This window comes from Festucalex cinctus, chromosome 4 (genome assembly GCF_051991245.1).
Source record: "Festucalex cinctus isolate MCC-2025b chromosome 4, RoL_Fcin_1.0, whole genome shotgun sequence".
NCBI classification, from domain to species: Eukaryota; Metazoa; Chordata; class Actinopteri; order Syngnathiformes; family Syngnathidae; genus Festucalex; species Festucalex cinctus.
The window spans coordinates 18,194,771-18,213,325 of NC_135414.1; the positions used below are offsets into that span (position 1 = coordinate 18,194,771).

The window sequence follows — 18,555 nt, forward strand, 5'->3', positions numbered from 1 at the left end:
CAAACCTGTTTGTGTCAAAAGTAGGGATTTCAACATGGAAACATTGAAATAGCTGTAGCTTTGTCAATTTTTGAGGTATTTCCATGTATTATATATCCATGTATTATATATAATTTCAAAGGGAGTTAAGTGTAGAAACCAAATATATGAATATCTAAATTTTGATGAGGACCCTTTTGTCATGCAGAGACAGTCACATTCTTAGTGAAACTGTTTAGTTTCATGTTCTCATTATGAAGTATGTATGTACAGATTAATTCTAGCAATTTTGACATAATTATGTTATTATAATATATATTATTATAATTATGTATATGTTTATATAAATAAATATATATATATATATATATATATATATATATATATATATATATATATATATATATATATATATATATATATATATATATATATATATATATATATATATTATAATAACATAACATGTGTTCTTGCTGAACATAGTCCATTAAAATTAGACAATCAAGCTTAACAGGTGTTTCTAACATTGTTTTGTGCTGTTGGAAAATGTTAATCATAGCGTCAATTCTTGTAAATTTTTGTATAACATATAACTGTTTTTGTTCTTTGTGTAATAGAGTTTTCTTATTCAAGATGTTTGGGGTAAGTTGTTTGTTTAGATTATATATTACAAAACACACATTAGCGCCATTGATGTTGTATTGGTGTAACGGTGCTATTACATTTCTCTCTAGAACCAGACCACAAAAGTCACAATTACAGATATATTACAAGCAGCTGTTGAAGTTCAACAACTCAACAATGATATACACACAGATGAGGAAGGGTTCTGGGGACTGATGTGCTTGTCACTTGAAATTCCCAACAATAGAAACAATCGTAAAAGACTTCGGAGAGCATACAAACTGAATGAGGTCAGTTGTTTTACTAATTTTGTTGAAAAAACAAAAAAACAAATAAAACAATACTTGTCTAATTAACAGCATTGATATTTCGATCTTTAGAGTGCATTTACCTTCTCTGAACAACCAGTACTTAAAGATACCCAGAAATCACCTATACAGGTACACTACTCCTTGTTACATACATACATATATATACATACATATATATATATATATATATATATATATATATATATATATATATATATATATATATATATATATATATATATATATATATATATACATATATATATATATATATATATATATATATATATATATATATATATATATATATATATATACATACATATATATATATATATATATATATATATATATATATATATATATATATATATATATATATATATATATATATATATATATATATTTACATAACTGTCTTTTTTTAGTTTTTTGTTTTTTTTGTGGTCTTAATATAAAAATGTAAAGTTCCAATGTTTGTACTTAATAGGATTCACAATTGTCTGAGGACCAATATACAAAAAACATCATAAGTGATGTCGACGACAAATCACCGGAAAAGGTAAACTACTGCTGCAACAGCTGTCTTTTTTTTTGTTTTTTTTTGTGGTCTTAATATAAAAATGTAAAGTTCCAATGTTTGTACTTAATAGGATTCACAATTGTCTGAGGACCAATATACAAAAAACATCATAAGTGATGTCGACGACAAATCACCGGAAAAGGTAAACTACTGCTGCAACAGCTGTCTTTTTTTTTTTTTTTTTTTTTTTTTTGTGGTCTTAATATAAAAATGTAAAGTTCCAATGTTTGTACTTAATAGGATTCACAATTGTCTGAGGACCAATATACAAAAAACATCATAATTGATGTCGATGACAAATCACCGCAAAAGGTGCTGCAAGAACATTCTTATATCTGTTCTATTAACATTTCAAATGAGTTTTATTTTGAAATGCAACATCAGATTTTGTTCAAAGTAGTTTGGCTGGATACCTGGAGTGGTGTAGTGTCCCCTAGAACTGGTCTGGTCCTGGGATAACAAACCATGAATTTTTAATGATTTTTTTAAATCAGGGATTATAGTCGAGATTGCAATGTTCAAATGAGTTTTATTTTGAAATGCAACATCAGATTTTGTTCAAAGTACTTTGGCTGGATACCTGGGGTGGTGTACTGTCCCTCAGAACTGGTCTGGTCCTGGGATAACAAACCATGAATTTTTAATGATTTTTTTAAATCAGGGATTATAGTCGAGATTGCAATTTTCAAATGAGTTTTATTTTGAAATGCAACATCAGATTTTGTTCAAAGTACTTTGGGGGGATACCTGGGGTGGTGTAGTGTCCCTTAGAACTGGTCTGGTCCTGGGATAACAAACCATGAATTTTTAATGATTTTTTGAAATCAGGGATTATAGTCGAGATTGCAATTTTCAAATGAATTTTATTTTGAAATGCAACATCAGATTTTGTTCAAAGTACTTTGGTTGGATACCTGGGGTGGTGTAGTGTCCCCTAGAACTGGTCTGGTCCTGGGATAACAAACCATGAATTTTTAATGATTTTTTTAAATAAGCAATAATAGTCTAGATTTCAATTTTCAAATGAGTCTTATTTTGAAATGCAACATCAGATTTTGTTCAAAGTAGTTTGGTTGGATACCTGGGGTGGTGTACTGTCCCTCAGAACTGGTCTGGTCCTGGGATAACAAACCATGAATTTTTAATGATTTTTTTAAATCAGGGATTATAGTCGAGATTGCAATTTTCAAATGAGTTTTATTTTGAAATGCAACATCAGATTTTGTTCAAAGTACTTTGGGGGGATACCTGGGGTGGTGTACTGTCCCTCAGAACTGGTCTGGTCCTGGGATAACAAACCATGAATTTTTAATGATTTTTTGAAATCAGGGATTATAGTTGAGATTTCAATTTTCAAATGAGTTTTATTTTGAAATGCAACATCAGATTTTGTTCAAAGTAGTTTGGTTGGATACCTGGGGTGGTGTACTGTCCCTCAGAACTGGTCTGGTCCTGGGATAACAAACCATGAATTTTTAATGATTTTTTGAAATCAGGGATTATAGTCGAGATTGCAATGTTCAAATGAGTTTTATTTTGAAATGCAACATCAGATTTTGTTCAAAGTACTTTGGGGGGATACCTGGGATGGTGTAGTGTCCCTTAGAACTGGTCTGGTCCTGGGATAACAAACCATGAATTTTTAATGATTTTTTGAAATCAGGGATTATAGTCGAGATTGCAATTTTCAAATGAGTTTTATTTTGAAATGCAACATCAGATTTTGTTCAAAGTACTTTGGTTGGATACCTGGGGTGGTGTAGTGTCCCCTAGAACTGGTCTGGTCCTGGGATAACAAACCATGAATTTTTAATGATTTTTTTAAATAAGCAATAATAGTCTAGATTTTATTTTTCAAATTAGTTTTATTTTGAAATGCAACATCAGATTTTGTTCAAAGTACTTTGGTTGGATACCTGGGGTGGTGTAGTGTCCCCTAGAACTGGTCTGGTCCTGGGATAACAAACCATGAATTTTTAATGATTTTTTGAAATCAGGGATTATAGTCGAGATTGCAATGTTCAAATGAGTTTTATTTTGAAATGCAACATCAGATTTTGTTCAAAGTACTTTGGCTGGATACCTGGGATGGTGTCGTGTCCCTTAGAACTGGTCTGTTCCTGGGATAACAAACCATGAATTTTTAATGATTTTTTTAAATCAGGGATTATAGTCGAGATTGCAATGTTCAAATGAGTTTTATTTTGAAATGCAACATCAGATTTTGTTCAAAGTACTTTGGCTGGATACCTGGGGTGGTGTACTGTCCCTCAGAACTGGTCTGGTCCTGGGATAACAAACCATGAATTTTTAATGATTTTTTGAAATCAGGGATTATAGTCGAGATTGCAATTTTCAAATGAGTTTTATTTTGAAATCCAACATCATATTTTGTTCAAAGTACTTTGGTTGGATACCTGGGGTGGAGTAGTGTCCCTTAGAACTGGTCTGGTTCTGGAATAACAAACCGTTGTTTTTTTATGATTCTTTATTTTAAACCATAAACCAGGTGTTGCTCAACTTTTATTTTGAAGGTGGCCAACGCAGGGGCACGTCGGCACGTTACCGTAATGCACAGTATTAACAATCGTTGGGGCGGCTGGCTTGACTTCGTCTTTTCGAGTGGCGGCTGGCCTGACCGCAGTCAATAACTGGGGGTACTTGTTACTAAAAGTTATTACTGCTAGCATTTTCGAAAAAAAGAGCTCTTCAAATCGTTTCTTTTTCAGTTCTTTGACTCGGTTGAGCTGTTGTTGTTATTATAGAACCATTGAGTAGTAAAAAGACAACTAAAAGAGCAAAAAGTGGAATTATTATCTCATCTGCTTCTGTTGGTCACAGCGACACTCTCCGGTCACTTCTAGTAGTGTTTTTTTATGAGCATCCTTTCCGTGTTAAATTATTTTCTTCTTTGCATACAGCCCGTTAACCAAAAATACTTCCGACCAGATAGCTTTTACATATACGTCGATTAATTGGAGTACTTGTGAGTTTTATGAAAAGAAAGTTGGGCAACTGTCACATGACCAGCCCATGTCCCAACTCCCCACAGGGAGGAAGTGTCGTCACTGCGCATGCGTGAACCGGTTAGGTCCAAGTGTTGAGTCACCCACACAACTTTACTCCTCTGACCAAAAAGTGGCGGCTGATTTGGATTTGGGAGCTTAAACACATTTTGTTTATTTATACCATCTTTCACATTTGCCGCACATATATTTTTTTAAATGTACACATAGTCTTTGAAGCCTTTGAAGTAGTGCTACACAGTCAACACTACAGATGACCAAGATGGGAGATTTCTTGTGACCGGGGTTTAATTTGGTAAGTCTTCTTGTTTTTGATATCATGAAACACGCGCCATATGAATTTAGTAGTTTGTTTTCAGCAGGTGCTGATCCAAGCATTTGTATTATAGAAATGTAGCGCAGAATTTGTTCTCACGTGATTCACGGCAAAATAGTCACTAAGTATAATAATCGAAGTAATAACACGACAATTTGCGTTTTAAATTAAGCGGGTTTCGCTTGTTGCAGGGATGTGCTGTTTTATAAAAGTTCCGTGGCGGTGACTGTTGAGGGGGAAATAACACGTCAGCGCGACAGACTGAGATGTCGTAAGCCTTTACAATCCTACTACAACATGTGATAGTTTAAACGGGACAGTGTTGCCATTGTGGTGATGTATCTTGAGCAATATTCGGTGAAATAGTGCGAGCGTTTCTGCTTGTTGACGCCGTGAAGTCATTCCGCGCCAAGGATTTCAAAAAAACGTTTACCTGCGCGGGACGCCCATTTCACTTCCTGTTTGGCGCGCTCTCATTGGCTCGTTCGGACCGAAATGGCGCGAGCGGGCCGTTGATTTGACGGATTTTACGTCACTCACAGCCAACTTCAAGCTACTCTTTAGTTTGTACTCAGATGTTGTTTTTGTTTTTTATTTCTACTTGAAGTATCGTGAAAAACAGTATGTAAAGTATGTGGCTTAATAATGTAACAATATTGTACCTGGCGCTATTAGCTTTGCATTGTTTATTCTGAAATCGAACAGGAACATTAGTTTTACAGTAATAGTGCTATTCTAATAGAGTTACGATGAGTTTGCACCTTTACATATTATTCTGGTATAATGTAAAATACTAGTTTTATTGGTTAGATTTTTATTCATTTATTTTTGCTAGGAAAACCTCGCCACATTGAAATCTTAATTCCGAAGTCAGCACAGTACATCTTCAAGCATGAAAGAGGTTGTATTAAAACGTGAAATTTGCTTTCTTCTTTTATTCCAAGTTGGATGATGGCATTATAGCCCCTCTGCTTTTGTGAAGTTCTTGGAAACTACGTGGGAAATACACACAGCTTATCATGGGCCCGCTCACAACTCCTAAAAAAGCAGGACAAGCCGGGTCACTTGATCCATGGACACCAACTTCCAACCTCAAAATGCTCATCAGCGCCGCAAGTCCAGAGATTAGGAACCGTGAGAAGGAGCTGTGTCCACGTCCTGACTTACATGGAGTTCTTGACTCTGCACAGGTCTAGAATTGTATCATATAGAAATTGTATACTTGTGACTTCCATGTGCTTACACGTTTGCTGTTGTAGGATATTGAAAATGGAGATGAAGCTGAGAAAATGTTAAGCAGAAAAGAAAAGAGTTTGGGTTTGCTCTGCCATAAATTCCTCGCCCGATGTCCAGATTGGCCAGACCCGGCCGCCAACAATGAAATCTGCCTGGATGACGTGGCCACTGAACTCAGTATGTCAGCTATATTTGTATTAATATTCAACTAAAAGTCACATTATCATTTTTAAATGACAGCTTTCATGGTTTCTGTCTTGTTTTCCTGGCACAGATGTGGAGCGCCGCCGCATTTATGACATAATGAACGTGCTGGAAAGCCTGCACATGGTGAGCCGTTCTGCAAAGAACCGTTACACATGGCACGGTCGGACCAATCTGGCCCAGACGCTGGCCATTCTCAAGCAGGTGGGCGGGGAGCAAAAGTACTGCCAGCAGATGCAGCAGATCAAACAACGCGTCCTGGAGAAGGAATTTGACTTTGATGGCGACGAGAAGGAGAACCCAGAGTCGATGAACTCGGAGAGCAGCGAAAACGGACAAAAGGAGCTCTTTTTTGTGGAGCTTCCTGGAGTGGAGTTCAAAGCAGGTGAGGTTGGAGCACAATTATTCTTTTTTTTTTTTTTTTTAACTCCAGCATATCTTACAAGACTACAATCTGTTTATCTTTGTATCCAGCCTCTGTTAATAGTCGGAAGGACAAATCTCTGAGAGTGATGAGCCAGAAGTTCGTCATGCTCTTCCTGGTTTCTAATCCTCCCGTGGTCAGTCTGGATGTGGCTGCTAAAATCCTGATTGGAGAGGATCCGAGTGCAGATCAGGATAAGAACAAATTCAAGAGTGAGTGTGAATTGACTGAACATTCTGTGGCGGAGTCGATGGCATTCTAGATATGTGAATTAGTCGTTAATTGCCTTTGTGCATGTTATGTTTACAGCTAAAGTGCGACGACTTTATGACATCGCTAATGTGCTGCGGAGCCTGAAACTCATCGAAAAGGTCCACGTGACGGAAGAGGGAGTGAAGAAACCAGCATTTGAATGGGTCGGCCCAAATGAACTCCCTCAAGTGAAAGGTATGAAGTAGAGAGGGATATGATTTTTTTTCAGGACCGATACATATTATTAGTAGTCATGGAGGTCAATACTGATAATGGTATTTACAACCGATATACACTTTCACTAAAAGGGAAAATATTGTTGTCCAAATCTATAAAAATAAACAAATTCCAACTCTAAGACACTTCTCACTTTTAATTTCAAAGAAAAGTAGAAGGTGTTGAGAGTTCCCAGCATCTATTCTAAAGTTAACATCATTAAAATACAACACAGTCCAAATGTAAACATTATTGGTAAAGGAAGACCTCGGTTTATGGCAGCGTGCCCCTTCCTATGGAGACAATGTAACCCAAATTTGTGTGTATTCCAACAATAACATACGCTAATGCAATAGTAATTTGTGATTACAGTAAATATTGATATTAAAAAAAACATTCTCATATAAATTAAATTTAAAAAATTATATTAATTAAATAAAAAAAATAGTTCATATTCTTATATAAATTAGTTCATTGCTCGTTATCTGGATGTCAGGACCTTCTGTAGGTTACATACTTTCAAATGACTTAACATTTGTTTTCACCATTCAAATGTTTCAGATGTGACAAGTGGCACCTCCATGTGTCCACCCAGTAAGACAAAGGTGCTAGAGTCCCGCTCCTCTGTGGAAAACTGTGCCAAAAACCTCTTTTCATCGCCGCCTGGCGCTAAGCGAAGCTTCACGCGACACCCTTCTCTCATGAAGCTTGCCAAGAGCATTCAAGATGACCGGCGCAAGATCAGCTCGGCCCCCAGCAGTCCTGCCAAGAGCGCCTTCAGTGAGATATATATATATTTTTTTTAATAACAATACTGATGTTTTGGTTTGTGTATTAACTGTTTTGTGCCCTTAAGATGATAGCGTCTTCCCCAGCAAAATGGACCAACTTGCTGCTATTTGCAAGATTCAGCTTGACCAGGAGTCAACGTAAGTTTGAGTCAAGTGCATGTTTGGTGGAGGAAATGTTTAAAAACAGGGTTTACGCAGGTCATTTAAAAGCATTAAAAGCCATTAAATGGATTTAGCTACAATTAAGGCCTTTAAATGTATTAAAAAGCATTCAATACAATGCTTTATTTTGCTTACAATGTTGTGCAAAGGAGTCATGACAACACTGCTAAAAGTATATAATTTACAATGAACAATGAACTTGCTTCATGCTCTAAATACCAATTGTTCTGAATTTGAAAAGACAAATATACTTTCCAACATAAAAGATTAATGCCACCTAGTGGCAGAAAAAACACATTATTCAGAAGCTGTTTGAAATCAGAGACAGTGACTATGATTTAAGGGGTACATGTGTCTATTAAAAAAAAAAAAAAATCAAAATATGAACAAATATTGTTCATAGTGTGTTCCGATTACCGGTATAGGTGTAAATTTGTGGAACAACTGGAATTAACCTGAAAAGGTGTGAATCACTGGTTGTTTTTAAAAGGATGTATAAAAATAAAGTACAACAACAGGTATCAGGTATAAGTCAGTAAAATGTAGAAAATAGAGCGCAATTAAAATGTATGTTTAAGCCTTTGTGCTGATTTATATATTTGTAAAAATGTTAGCTTATCAACTAAACGTACAATGCTGTTGGTATAGCTATGCATGTATAAGTGCAGCTGTTACTTCTTCCAACTCCCTTTTGAACATGCAAGCTACGTTTAATGATGGCCATGTATGTAAAAAAAAAAAAAAATAATAATAATCTTTTAAATATTTTAATTTCAGTATTTACGTTGATGCTTTACATGTACAATAAACAAACAAACAATTACATCAACCCAAATCTATGACTCAATGTAAACCTAAAATTTCTGTGAGTTAGATTTAAAGAACAGGGTGTGGTCCGTGGACTGTAGTTTGATTTGATTTGATTTATTTGTTCATTTTTACTTTAGGACAGCATTGTGACAATCAAACACTTCATCATACAATTTCAACATATAATAACCGGAAAAGAAAAAAAAAAGCGCTGGCACGAAGAAGCATGAAGCTTATATATTCCCGCCCCCATACTATACTAGGATGCAGAAAATCAAACAACTAATAGTTAAAAGTCAGCAGGGATAATAATAGTTCATCATTTCAATAATATTAGTTATCCAGTTGATTGCGTTCAGTCTTTTAGTTCAGGCAAATAGATTATTAAAAGTTCAATCAGCTCATCTTCACCAATGATTTAATCGCATATAGTTTGTGTTCCAAACAGTAGATTCGTTCCAATAGCTTGTTGATCACTTGTTGATTGATACCATGTAGATTGACTCAGTCCAATAGCTTTTAGATAACTGAGCATAAAGTTTGCTTCCTTCTCAGAGTCAGGAAGCAGAAAGAAGTAGTTTGCCCACCTTTGATAAATAATATCGAGATTAGGTTGAAATTGATGCTCCAGCCAATGTACTCCTGGTCTCTCATGTTATTTGTTATTCACTTTGTATTTGTACCTACTTGTATTCTAGTACCAGAGGCAAATATCCAAAGGCAGTTCCCGCCAAGCCAAACCCAACGGTTGCGATGCTCCAGCCAACCGCCTCCATCTCAGTGGAACCGCCTCAGGCATCATACTTGACTCCAAACGAGGAGGCTGCAGGGAACCCAAATGTGCCCGCCACCCCACTGGCCTCCCAGCCCTCAGGCAGTGTTGCATACATCCCAGCCCAGTGCTCCCCCCTCATCCCCGTCATTTTACCTCAGCGGCCGGGCGGCGGGCCGTTCGCCGTCTATTTGCACCCGCCGTCGCTCAGGCCCAATACAATAACCAGACCGCAACCGACCAGTTATGCTGTACGCTCCATGACCTTTGAGGAGAAGACTGGACGGAGCCCGACTGCCCCGTTAGCCGCTAAGCGTCAACCCGCATCGGGCCTACCAGACGGGAGCCCCTTGTTGGTCAAACGGTTACGTTTGGACTCAGCTGCAGAAAGGAGTCCTCCTAAAACCAAACGGGCTGACTCCACCCACAAGGTACTTGCAATACATGGTTTATGCGGGCCATTTAAAAGCATTAAAAAAAAAAGAAAAAAATAAGGCCTTATATGACATTAAATATGATGTCCTGAAGCATTAATTAAATTAAAACACCATTGGAAGATTGCCAGTTAGCAGTTAGCAGTTAGCAAACTTAGCACTAAGGTTGGTTACTACAGATCCTAAAGGGATTTGCATGGGCACTCCCAGACCCCTTTGAGGGTTAAGAGTAGAGCATATGCCTGGCTTGTTACATGAAGTGACTCCAAGTCACTTGTTCTTTTAGCCTTGAGGCTTATTTTATTCAGCAAATCCTGAAGATAGCTCGTGTAACATCATCGTTGTCGGAAAGCTGTGTCAATACTGACAACATGCATCAGTATAAAACTTCACTAAATAAAGGCATACAATATTGTGCAAAGGAGTCACTATAAAACAATTTACCAATAATAAATATTAAGATATATTTATATACTGTATACTTGTCGGGACTGAGGACAAATGCTTCATTTGCTCTTAATTTGAAAAGAAAAACATAGTGTTCCTGTTATCAACGTCCAACATAAAATGCTAATGCCACCTAGTGGCGGAAAAAAACATAAATCTGACTCAATGTCTTATACTTGTCTTTACTGTACACTAGTGTATCTTTTTCTTAAAATAATATTCTAAAAGATTGAAATTGCTGTATCAATGAACTAAAAATACAAGCATGTTTGTAGTAAGTCAACATATTTTAGAACAGATTTTGAAATTCGATTTGCTGCTACCTGCAGACAACCTCACATTAATGTTCAATACTATTATTCATTGCTTCCCATCTCTGCCTTGCCCGCAGGATACCGCCACCAAGCAAAGCGGTGTCCCTCCAGCTCATCTAAAAACTCTCCGCAGCTGCCAGCTGTCCAGCCGGCCCTCCCCCCGCGCCCTCCACCTGGACCCCGAGTTCATCAACACCCCCGGTAGCGCCGCGGTGGCGCCGACATTGGAGCAGAGCTTGGAGACCTTCCTGGACAGGGACGACAAGGTGGTAACTTCTGACTGCGAGGCGGGTTTAACTCCCATCAGAGCCACCCAGCTCACGCCCAGACAAATTAACACTGAGGTAACTGACCCACAAAACCACGAGAGAAAAGTAATTTGAATCCAGACGATTGATTTCTCTGTCCATGTCAGACTTTAGTGCCAGCAGGATTCCTGATCCCGCTCTCCCAGCAGTCTGTTGTCACGTACAGGGAGAATCAGGGCTCAGCAGCAGAAACCAACAAGCCATCGACTCCTACTTACGTCTACCAAACGCCTACTGCCGGTAAATGTCCAAACATGTCACTTTTGTAAACTGTAAGCAAACATCCCATTATTTTACATACTGTATTGATTTGATTTTGTAGCCACATGTGGCTCTTTAGTCCCTCCCCTGTGGATCACTCAAAAAAATTAGCAGTAATTAATATTTATTTATTTGTATTTTTCAGATAGAATATTCTTTACATGAATTAATTATTACATTAGACAATGAATAATTAAATACAGTGTTAAAAAAAATGAGTACCAATGTTTTAAATTAATAGACAAAAAGAAACGGAAGGTAAATGAAAAAGTTTTAAAAATGTCCAACAAGTGACCATAAAATGTCCAAAAAGGAAGAGGGTAAGCAGAAAATTACCAAAAAATGTCCCTGAAATTGCCAAAAGATGTCAGATATTATTTTTTGTATTTAAAAAAAAAAAAAGCAGAAAATGTTTTTTTTTAAAAAAGTAACTAAAATGTGTCTATAAACAAAAGAAGAAATGCAGAAAATTACCATAAAATATCAACAAAATTGCCAAAAATGTCAGAAAATTGATTAAAAAAAAAAAAAGGCAGAAAAATGTCCAAAAAAGGAAGAAGAGAGGCAGAAAATTACCATGTCCAGAAAATTGGCAAAAATTATAGAAATTTGACAGAAAGGCAGAAAAGTCTCAAAATGTATGGAAAATTACAAAAAGGTAGAAGAAAAGGAATTAGATGAAGCATATTTCTGTGTTCTGGTGCAGCTCTACTTAGCTATTGGACCCCTCAGTACATTAGACTAACACTAAGACACTGTTCTGTACATCAAAATGTTAAAATGTTTTATTTATTTGGCCAAAAATGTCTCTTTTGACTGTAAAGGTTGCTGATCCCTGGTGTACACATTAGATTTGATCAAACAAACCCAAAAACAAGACTTAAGATACTCTGTTTTGCCTGGAACAGGATCCAGACCACCCCCAGTCCAGGAAGTGACTCCGACTAGCTTCCGCCTTCACGGACCCACGGCAGCCACCTCTCCTCACCTGACCCAGCAGGCGCAACGCGTGCACAGCCCCAGTCCCGCCATCCTCAATTTCACCCTGCAGAACCTGGGTCTGATTTCAGGCTCCAGCCCGGGAAACGCCTTCGCCCCGCCACAGACCCCCGAGCGGTCCAACGCCGTGCTCAGCCCGCTGGCCCTGCAGCAGCGAGGGATGGTTTTCATCAAGCCAGTGATGCTCCCGCAGTCCCCGGTGGCTCTCGTCAGTATTCAGCAGGTACGTGAGGCTGCTTGTGGTGTTGATTATGGATCACCAAGATGTACGACCAGGTTCAGCTTGCTTGTGTTTCCGCCAGTTGGATTCTTGGCTGTCATCGAAGTGTAAAAATAACATGGCCACTATTAAGACCTCTTGTTACTTCACCAGTGTCTACAAACAAAACAATCCACATTGATATCGGTATGGTCAGTTAAGCTAGCCTCTTACGTCACATAACTTACACTTGATCCCCTTTTAAGGTATCTCGTCTTTGCTTTGGATGGAAAAAAAAAAACCATAAAAAGCAAAACACACAACCAGGGAGCTATTTTCGTCCGGCTTAAGTCGAGTCTAACTGATTTCTTTTGGTATTTTCTTAGACTAGGGAGAAGTGGGTATTTGTACCATTGTAGGAGGGAATGCAGCCGACTCCTTGATAATCGAAGTGGCTCCCCTTATTTCCTTTACGTAGAGAGAGCTGTGCAGTCTAAATGGCATATAAATGTAGATGCAAGAGATTGGCGTGTAGGTAGCATAGTACATTTTAATGAACTACAAACTTATGGATGAGCTCAAGTTGGCTGCTTACTTGGGGCCCGCCTTCCACCCCCAATCACGCGTCTGCCTGGATTTTAGATGGATAGTGATCTCTCTCTGGCCATCAAAATGTCATTTCTAGATATTTTCTCTGCCAAGTGAAAACTGATTGATACCCAATGAAGCCAAACTAACATGAACATTGTCTGTTTTCTTCTTACTCTAGCCTGTAATGACCACCCCCAAAGGAGCGGGACTCCCCCAGCACAGCTTCTTCCACACACCGGTCCCCCTCTCCCCTCTGGCCGCTGCAGTGGGCTCCCCCAGTGGACAGTCGGCCTCTAAAACTGTTTACATCCCTCAGAGGAAGCTGGACGTCAACACTGAGGAAACACTCTGATGGCTGTACAATGTGTGTATGGGGGAGGGAGGGGCCTCTTTGTTTTTGTTTTTTTCCCTCCATTTCTGTGTTTAGCATTGTACAATACACATTTACCTCTGGGTGGAAAAAAGAAAAAAAAGGACATTTTTCTTCTCGCTTTTGTTTTTCAGTGGTGCTAATGTGTGTGTGATGCTATTTGTTACATCTGAATTGTTCATGAGGGAAGCTGACGTCAGTTTGGCCCACCCGTCTAACTTCCACCTAAATCAGATCGCTTTTTTTGTTGTTGTTGTTTTTTTTTATTTCATTGAAAGTGTTGAAGGGAAAAAAAAATAGAAAACCTTTGCACATATGTACATTTTTATGGATACTCTGTCACAGTGGAATTAATAAGTACGAGAATATTTCTGTTGAATTATATGTAAACTTAATCTCACATTCTGATTACTTGTTTAATTTATACAGAAAAAAAGATCATTTCTGATATCCTGCTTTATATAAAATGGTAAAAAACGTAAAGCATTAAAAAAAAAATAATAATAAATTTGAAGATCATGTGAATTGGCATTGTTATTGTTGGCTGTTTATGTAATTTAGATCTTAATGGGGGGGGGGGGGGGGGGGGGGGGGGGGTATCATCATGAATCATTTGAATCGGGTGTGTCTTGACCTCCACCGAACCCAGGTTAAGGGCCCACTGCATTAAAACCACTGCAGTTAACTATAAATATTCTGCGGCCTGCAACTTCTAAACCTGATATACATACACTAAGCTTAGGGGGTTTAATTTCGGCAAAGTGGCTTTTAGTTTAGGCAGTACAGTTGTTGTCAAAATCTTACTGAGGCAGCCTTATTGCCTCAGATTAACAGAAAATTGTTGATGTCATAGGCTAGCTGTACTTTGTTACTCACTACCCCCTTAGGTCATATTTGTGGGCATCATGCAATTACTCTTTAAGAATCCTCAAATCACTTCTTTGCTATTTCCCAATTGTTACATTCGCTATACTATTACATCTGCAGTATCATGGTGGACTAGTGGTTAGCACATCTGCCTCATGGGTTCTGGATTCAAATCTCAGCTCTGTGTTGACTTTCCATCTTGTCCCACTGCTTGCGTGAGTTTCTTTGGGTACTTTCAAAATTCCAAAACCATACATGTCAAATTAAATGAAGTTTCTTAATCGTCAAGAGGTGTGAATACCCAAAATCAGCTGTGTTAATCGTGAAATCTGTCGGAATATCCTAATTCCTCCTTGGAAAAGCTTCTGGTGTTAAAATAGTATTGTGGGAACACACGTAGCTCATATTCAGTGGGGGATAATGCCAGCAGTCAATTCCGCAATGTGAGTGTCCACGATTTATTGTGTGTAGGTAATCCCTAACCTCGCGCGCAGCTGTGAGTCCTCGACAAATGTTTGTGCGGCTGACGGTCAAGGCCTCACTCAGCCCGTGATGAAGGGTCAGAGGGCTTGGCTCAGTCACAAGTTATTTTAGGAGGATACTTTCACTGCGGCGTCATCGCTGATAGCGAGATGGACCTTATTTAAGCCGGCCTGGAACATACAACAACGCCACTGAGGGACAGAAGCACATAGACGTGAATCAAGGTAAGATCCGATTTACTTATAATTGCTTATTGTTTTATAATGTTTTTTTTTGTTATTTTTTTTAATATAAATTGCAATATTGGCTTCTGGACAACATATCTCGTCAAAGTTTCTATTCATGAAAGCTCACATACCACTGCTGTGAGGTATTGGACATACACTAACTGGTATTCATTGGGAAATCCTTTCATGGATATTCTATTCATTTATTCATTCAGTCCAAGGCAAGCTGATAGTAAAAACTAAACAAAACTATGAGTTAATTGGGTTTTTTTCCCCCCTCTGCCCATTAAGGCAGTATTTTTTGATTTTATATTTTTTGTAATGCTGGCTTTGATTTGATTTGATTTACTTATTGAACATACAAACAAGCAAACAGCAGAAAAACAGAAATTAAAAAGAACAAAAAGGTTGGTTTTTTTTGTGTTTTTTTGTAATGCTGCCATTACACTACTTACAAATTCCATTACATACTAATGGCATTTAAAGTTGCTAAAAAAATAAATAAAAATCTTATAAAGAATGAAATAATTTTGAATTGAATTGACAAGTACTGTAGGCAAATAATGGGTGATAGCATTGGTATGTACTTCTTAATACAGTAAGTCAATTGACCTTTTGTATGTCAAAAAAAAAAAAAAAAAAGTCAGACAGCAATTTTCCCAATAGTTTTGTCCAAACAGGCGTCAACCACATCCACCCAATCCAGAACAGTCAATGACATTTATCACGTTTCACGTAGCTATCTACTGTATGTGTGTATGTTTTGTTTTTGTTTTTTTCTTTACTTAGATGCCTAACTTGGGAGGTGGTGCAAAGTGCGCAGCCTGTGAGAAGACTGTTTATCATGCAGAGGAGATCCAGTGTAATGGAAAGAGCTTCCATAAAACCTGCTTTGTGTGCAGTAAGAACTTGCTCCCTCATTGTTCTGTTAGATTTACAGTTGTTGCTAACTTCATCACATCCATTCTAGTATTAGTTTGGGAATAAATCCAGTATCGTATTTGGAAACGTGTGTGTTATCAAGAGATTCAAAACATTCAAACCAACTCATCGTAGCAAAGATGTCTGTCGAAACCATTCTGCAAGAAACAATAGGAAGTTTGAGTCAGCCTGAGTGAAATGGAAGTGATCGGATATATTACTAATGTCATGATGCCGCCATGTTTGGAGGTCGCTTTACCAGTTGCAGCTGTCCTGTCCAGTCTTCATATAGGCCTACCGTATTTGTTTATCTACACAAGATTCGGTTGCAAGCACAGACAGTGTGATGACTAGTTTGTTCCACTGGGATGTCTGAAAGGCCTCCAAGATAAGCCCGTCCCTCCACGCAGTGTTGGTCTTTTCTCCAAGCTTCATCTCGCACTTCTTGCTATGAATAGAAATGCAACACATCTAAGTATGTGTAATGGCTCTACTGACTGATAAAACCTGCTAGGTGCTGGCTTTGTTTCACCGGCACTCCAGTTTGATACCACCCTGTCCAGACCCCAGTCACACTGCTTTCAGAGTCAGCCATGATACAAATGGGCCCAATACACGAGATGGACAATTCCGAGTCAAAATGGCGGTCTTACTTACTCTGTGAATATAAACTCACCTCTCTTTGAAAAGCATTAGACTATGGATCCTTGTAATTTGTGAGGATTATTTTGACTTCAAAATTTGATGAAATGTAATTTGACTACTATAACAATCTGCTTGCAAAGGAAAACTGAACAGAAAGAGGATGTATTTGATCTAAGTTAGATGAATGTGGCACTTTGTTTAAAATGAAAGTCAAATGTATGTATACATTTTAGTTCTTAGGCCACCTGAAATTTGTACATTATGTTAATCAATGTAAAAACTTCATAAAAAAAAATTAAATGTCAGCTAAAACATGTCAAAAGACTAGCATGTCACATTAGCTACATCTAGCATGGAGCTGTGGTGGTTTCATTCCGGGTTGAGTTCGCCTGGCCAGTCGTCGACACTCTTTTAATAATATTCTATACAAAGAGTAGGACATTTACGTCAATAATTTCAGTGATTTGGACGGTTCAAGCAATGTTTTGCCTGTTTTTATTTAGTCAACCATAGCTTTGCCCTTGCTAAGAAAAACGGGTCAAGGAAATGTCACTCCAAAGTGAGCAGAGGGGGCTTTACCCTGTCTAAATGATGTAAGCTGTTTCATGCCTAAAATAATTTAGTTTGCTTCATGTTATGGTTGGAACATTACTGCACAACAACTTTTAGGCATGATCTTCTGAGAGCTTTAGATGCTAGTCACAGGCAAAAGCAACACACGATAAAAATATGATCACTTTCGGCGATACTGGCCTTGCCTACTTGGTATCGGATCAATAACCCCCTAAAAAATGCAGTATCGCACACCACTACCTGACAATTTGTTTGCTCTGCACACAACAGTGAGCTGCAGGAAGGCACTGGACAGCACCACGGTAGCCGCACACGAATCTGAGATCTACTGCAAATCTTGTTACGGCAAAAAATATGGGCCAAAAGGTTACGGATACGGGCAAGGTGCTGGAGCGCTGAGCTCTGACCCTCCTGGAGTGCATATCACCCGGCAGCCTGATGAGTATGATGATCACACTGCATTCCAGTTGCTCCATAGATATCTTAGATAATGAGCCATTATGTCCTCTTTTCTAGTGCTAAACCACGGCAAACTTCCACAAACTCCACTTCTAACAAGTTTTCCCAGAAGTTCGGAAGCTCCGATCACTGCTCTCGCTGCTCCAAAGCTGTCTACGCAGCAGAGAAGGTGATGGGAGCAGGAAAGGTGAGCAGTGTGCAGCTATTTATTTCAAAATATACTCTCATAGCTTTCTGCACGCAAAATGATATACATTGATTGACCAAATTTCATCACTAGATATTGTGTTTAATAATAAAAAAAAAGAAATTAAAAAAAAAGGTCAATTTATAGTGTATGTAATTGTCATTAATAACTTGTGTTTGCAGCCTTGGCATAAAACATGCTTCCGCTGTGCTATGTGTGGTAAAAGTCTGGAGTCAACCACGGTGACCGACAAGGATGGAGAGATCTACTGTAAAGGTACAAAGGCTTAAAATGTCACATTCGAAAACAGGCAGGAACACCAAAACAAAAGAAAAAAAAAGGATACCACTTAATCCTAATTTTACTCTTGATTTTTCTCCTCAGTTTGCTATGCCAAAAACTTTGGGCCAAAAGGATTTGGACTGGGGAATGCCGCCATGTTGGAGTGAACACTAGAAGTTGGAAGGATGAACTAGCCTTAAACTAACATTGTTACACTAGAACAATAGCCTAGTTTGTTTATAATAAACTACATTTATACCAAAACTTCCATCTGTCAAT

General features: G+C 38.0%; 2 protein-coding genes across 4 annotated transcripts; both read left to right on the forward strand.

Moving 5' to 3' along the window:
• Nucleotides 1-1,582: 1,582 nt before the first annotated feature.
• Nucleotides 1,583-14,163, forward strand: e2f8 (E2F transcription factor 8). 3 transcript variants are annotated; one of them, XM_077519431.1, is made up of 13 exons: nucleotides 1,583-1,642; nucleotides 5,787-6,032; nucleotides 6,102-6,255; nucleotides 6,353-6,667; nucleotides 6,757-6,918; nucleotides 7,016-7,153; nucleotides 7,736-7,954; nucleotides 8,031-8,103; nucleotides 9,636-10,140; nucleotides 10,982-11,248; nucleotides 11,320-11,452; nucleotides 12,382-12,695; nucleotides 13,441-14,163. In XM_077519431.1, the coding sequence occupies exons 2-13, from the start codon at nucleotides 5,862-5,864 to the stop codon at nucleotides 13,612-13,614; spliced, it is 2,625 nt and encodes an 874-aa protein (XP_077375557.1). In that variant the 5' UTR covers nucleotides 1,583-1,642; nucleotides 5,787-5,861; the 3' UTR covers nucleotides 13,615-14,163. The 3 variants fall into 3 exon arrangements, with proteins under 3 accessions (XP_077375557.1, XP_077375555.1, XP_077375556.1); XM_077519429.1 differs by lacking the exon at nucleotides 1,583-1,642 and adding an exon at nucleotides 4,544-4,821; XM_077519430.1 differs by lacking the exon at nucleotides 1,583-1,642 and adding an exon at nucleotides 5,383-5,472.
• A 932-nt stretch (nucleotides 14,164-15,095) lies between these two features.
• Nucleotides 15,096-18,540, forward strand: csrp3 (cysteine and glycine-rich protein 3 (cardiac LIM protein)). Its single transcript, XM_077518173.1, has 6 exons — nucleotides 15,096-15,206; nucleotides 15,999-16,110; nucleotides 17,619-17,790; nucleotides 17,865-17,994; nucleotides 18,177-18,270; nucleotides 18,379-18,540. Exons 2-6 carry the CDS (start codon nucleotides 15,999-16,001, stop codon nucleotides 18,441-18,443), a joined length of 573 nt encoding a protein of 190 aa, XP_077374299.1. The 5' UTR covers nucleotides 15,096-15,206; the 3' UTR covers nucleotides 18,444-18,540.
• The last annotated feature ends 15 nt before the right edge of the window (nucleotides 18,541-18,555 follow it).

Bases quoted from the DNA above. Each gene is read 5' to 3' on its own strand.
- e2f8 (XM_077519431.1), top strand. From the start codon at position 5,862: ATGGGCCCGCTCACAACTCCTAAAAAAGCAGGACAAGCCGGGTCACTT. The intron at 6,033-6,101 runs GTCTAGAATTGT...TTGCTGTTGTAG, and splicing joins GAGTTCTTGACTCTGCACAG to GATATTGAAAATGGAGATGA. The intron at 7,955-8,030 runs GTGAGATATATA...TGTGCCCTTAAG, and splicing joins TCCTGCCAAGAGCGCCTTCA to ATGATAGCGTCTTCCCCAGC.
- csrp3 (XM_077518173.1), top strand. From the start codon at position 15,999: ATGCCTAACTTGGGAGGTGGTGCAAAGTGCGCAGCCTGTGAGAAGACT. The intron at 17,791-17,864 runs GTATGATGATCA...CCTCTTTTCTAG, and splicing joins ATCACCCGGCAGCCTGATGA to TGCTAAACCACGGCAAACTT. The intron at 17,995-18,176 runs GTGAGCAGTGTG...TTGTGTTTGCAG, and splicing joins AGGTGATGGGAGCAGGAAAG to CCTTGGCATAAAACATGCTT.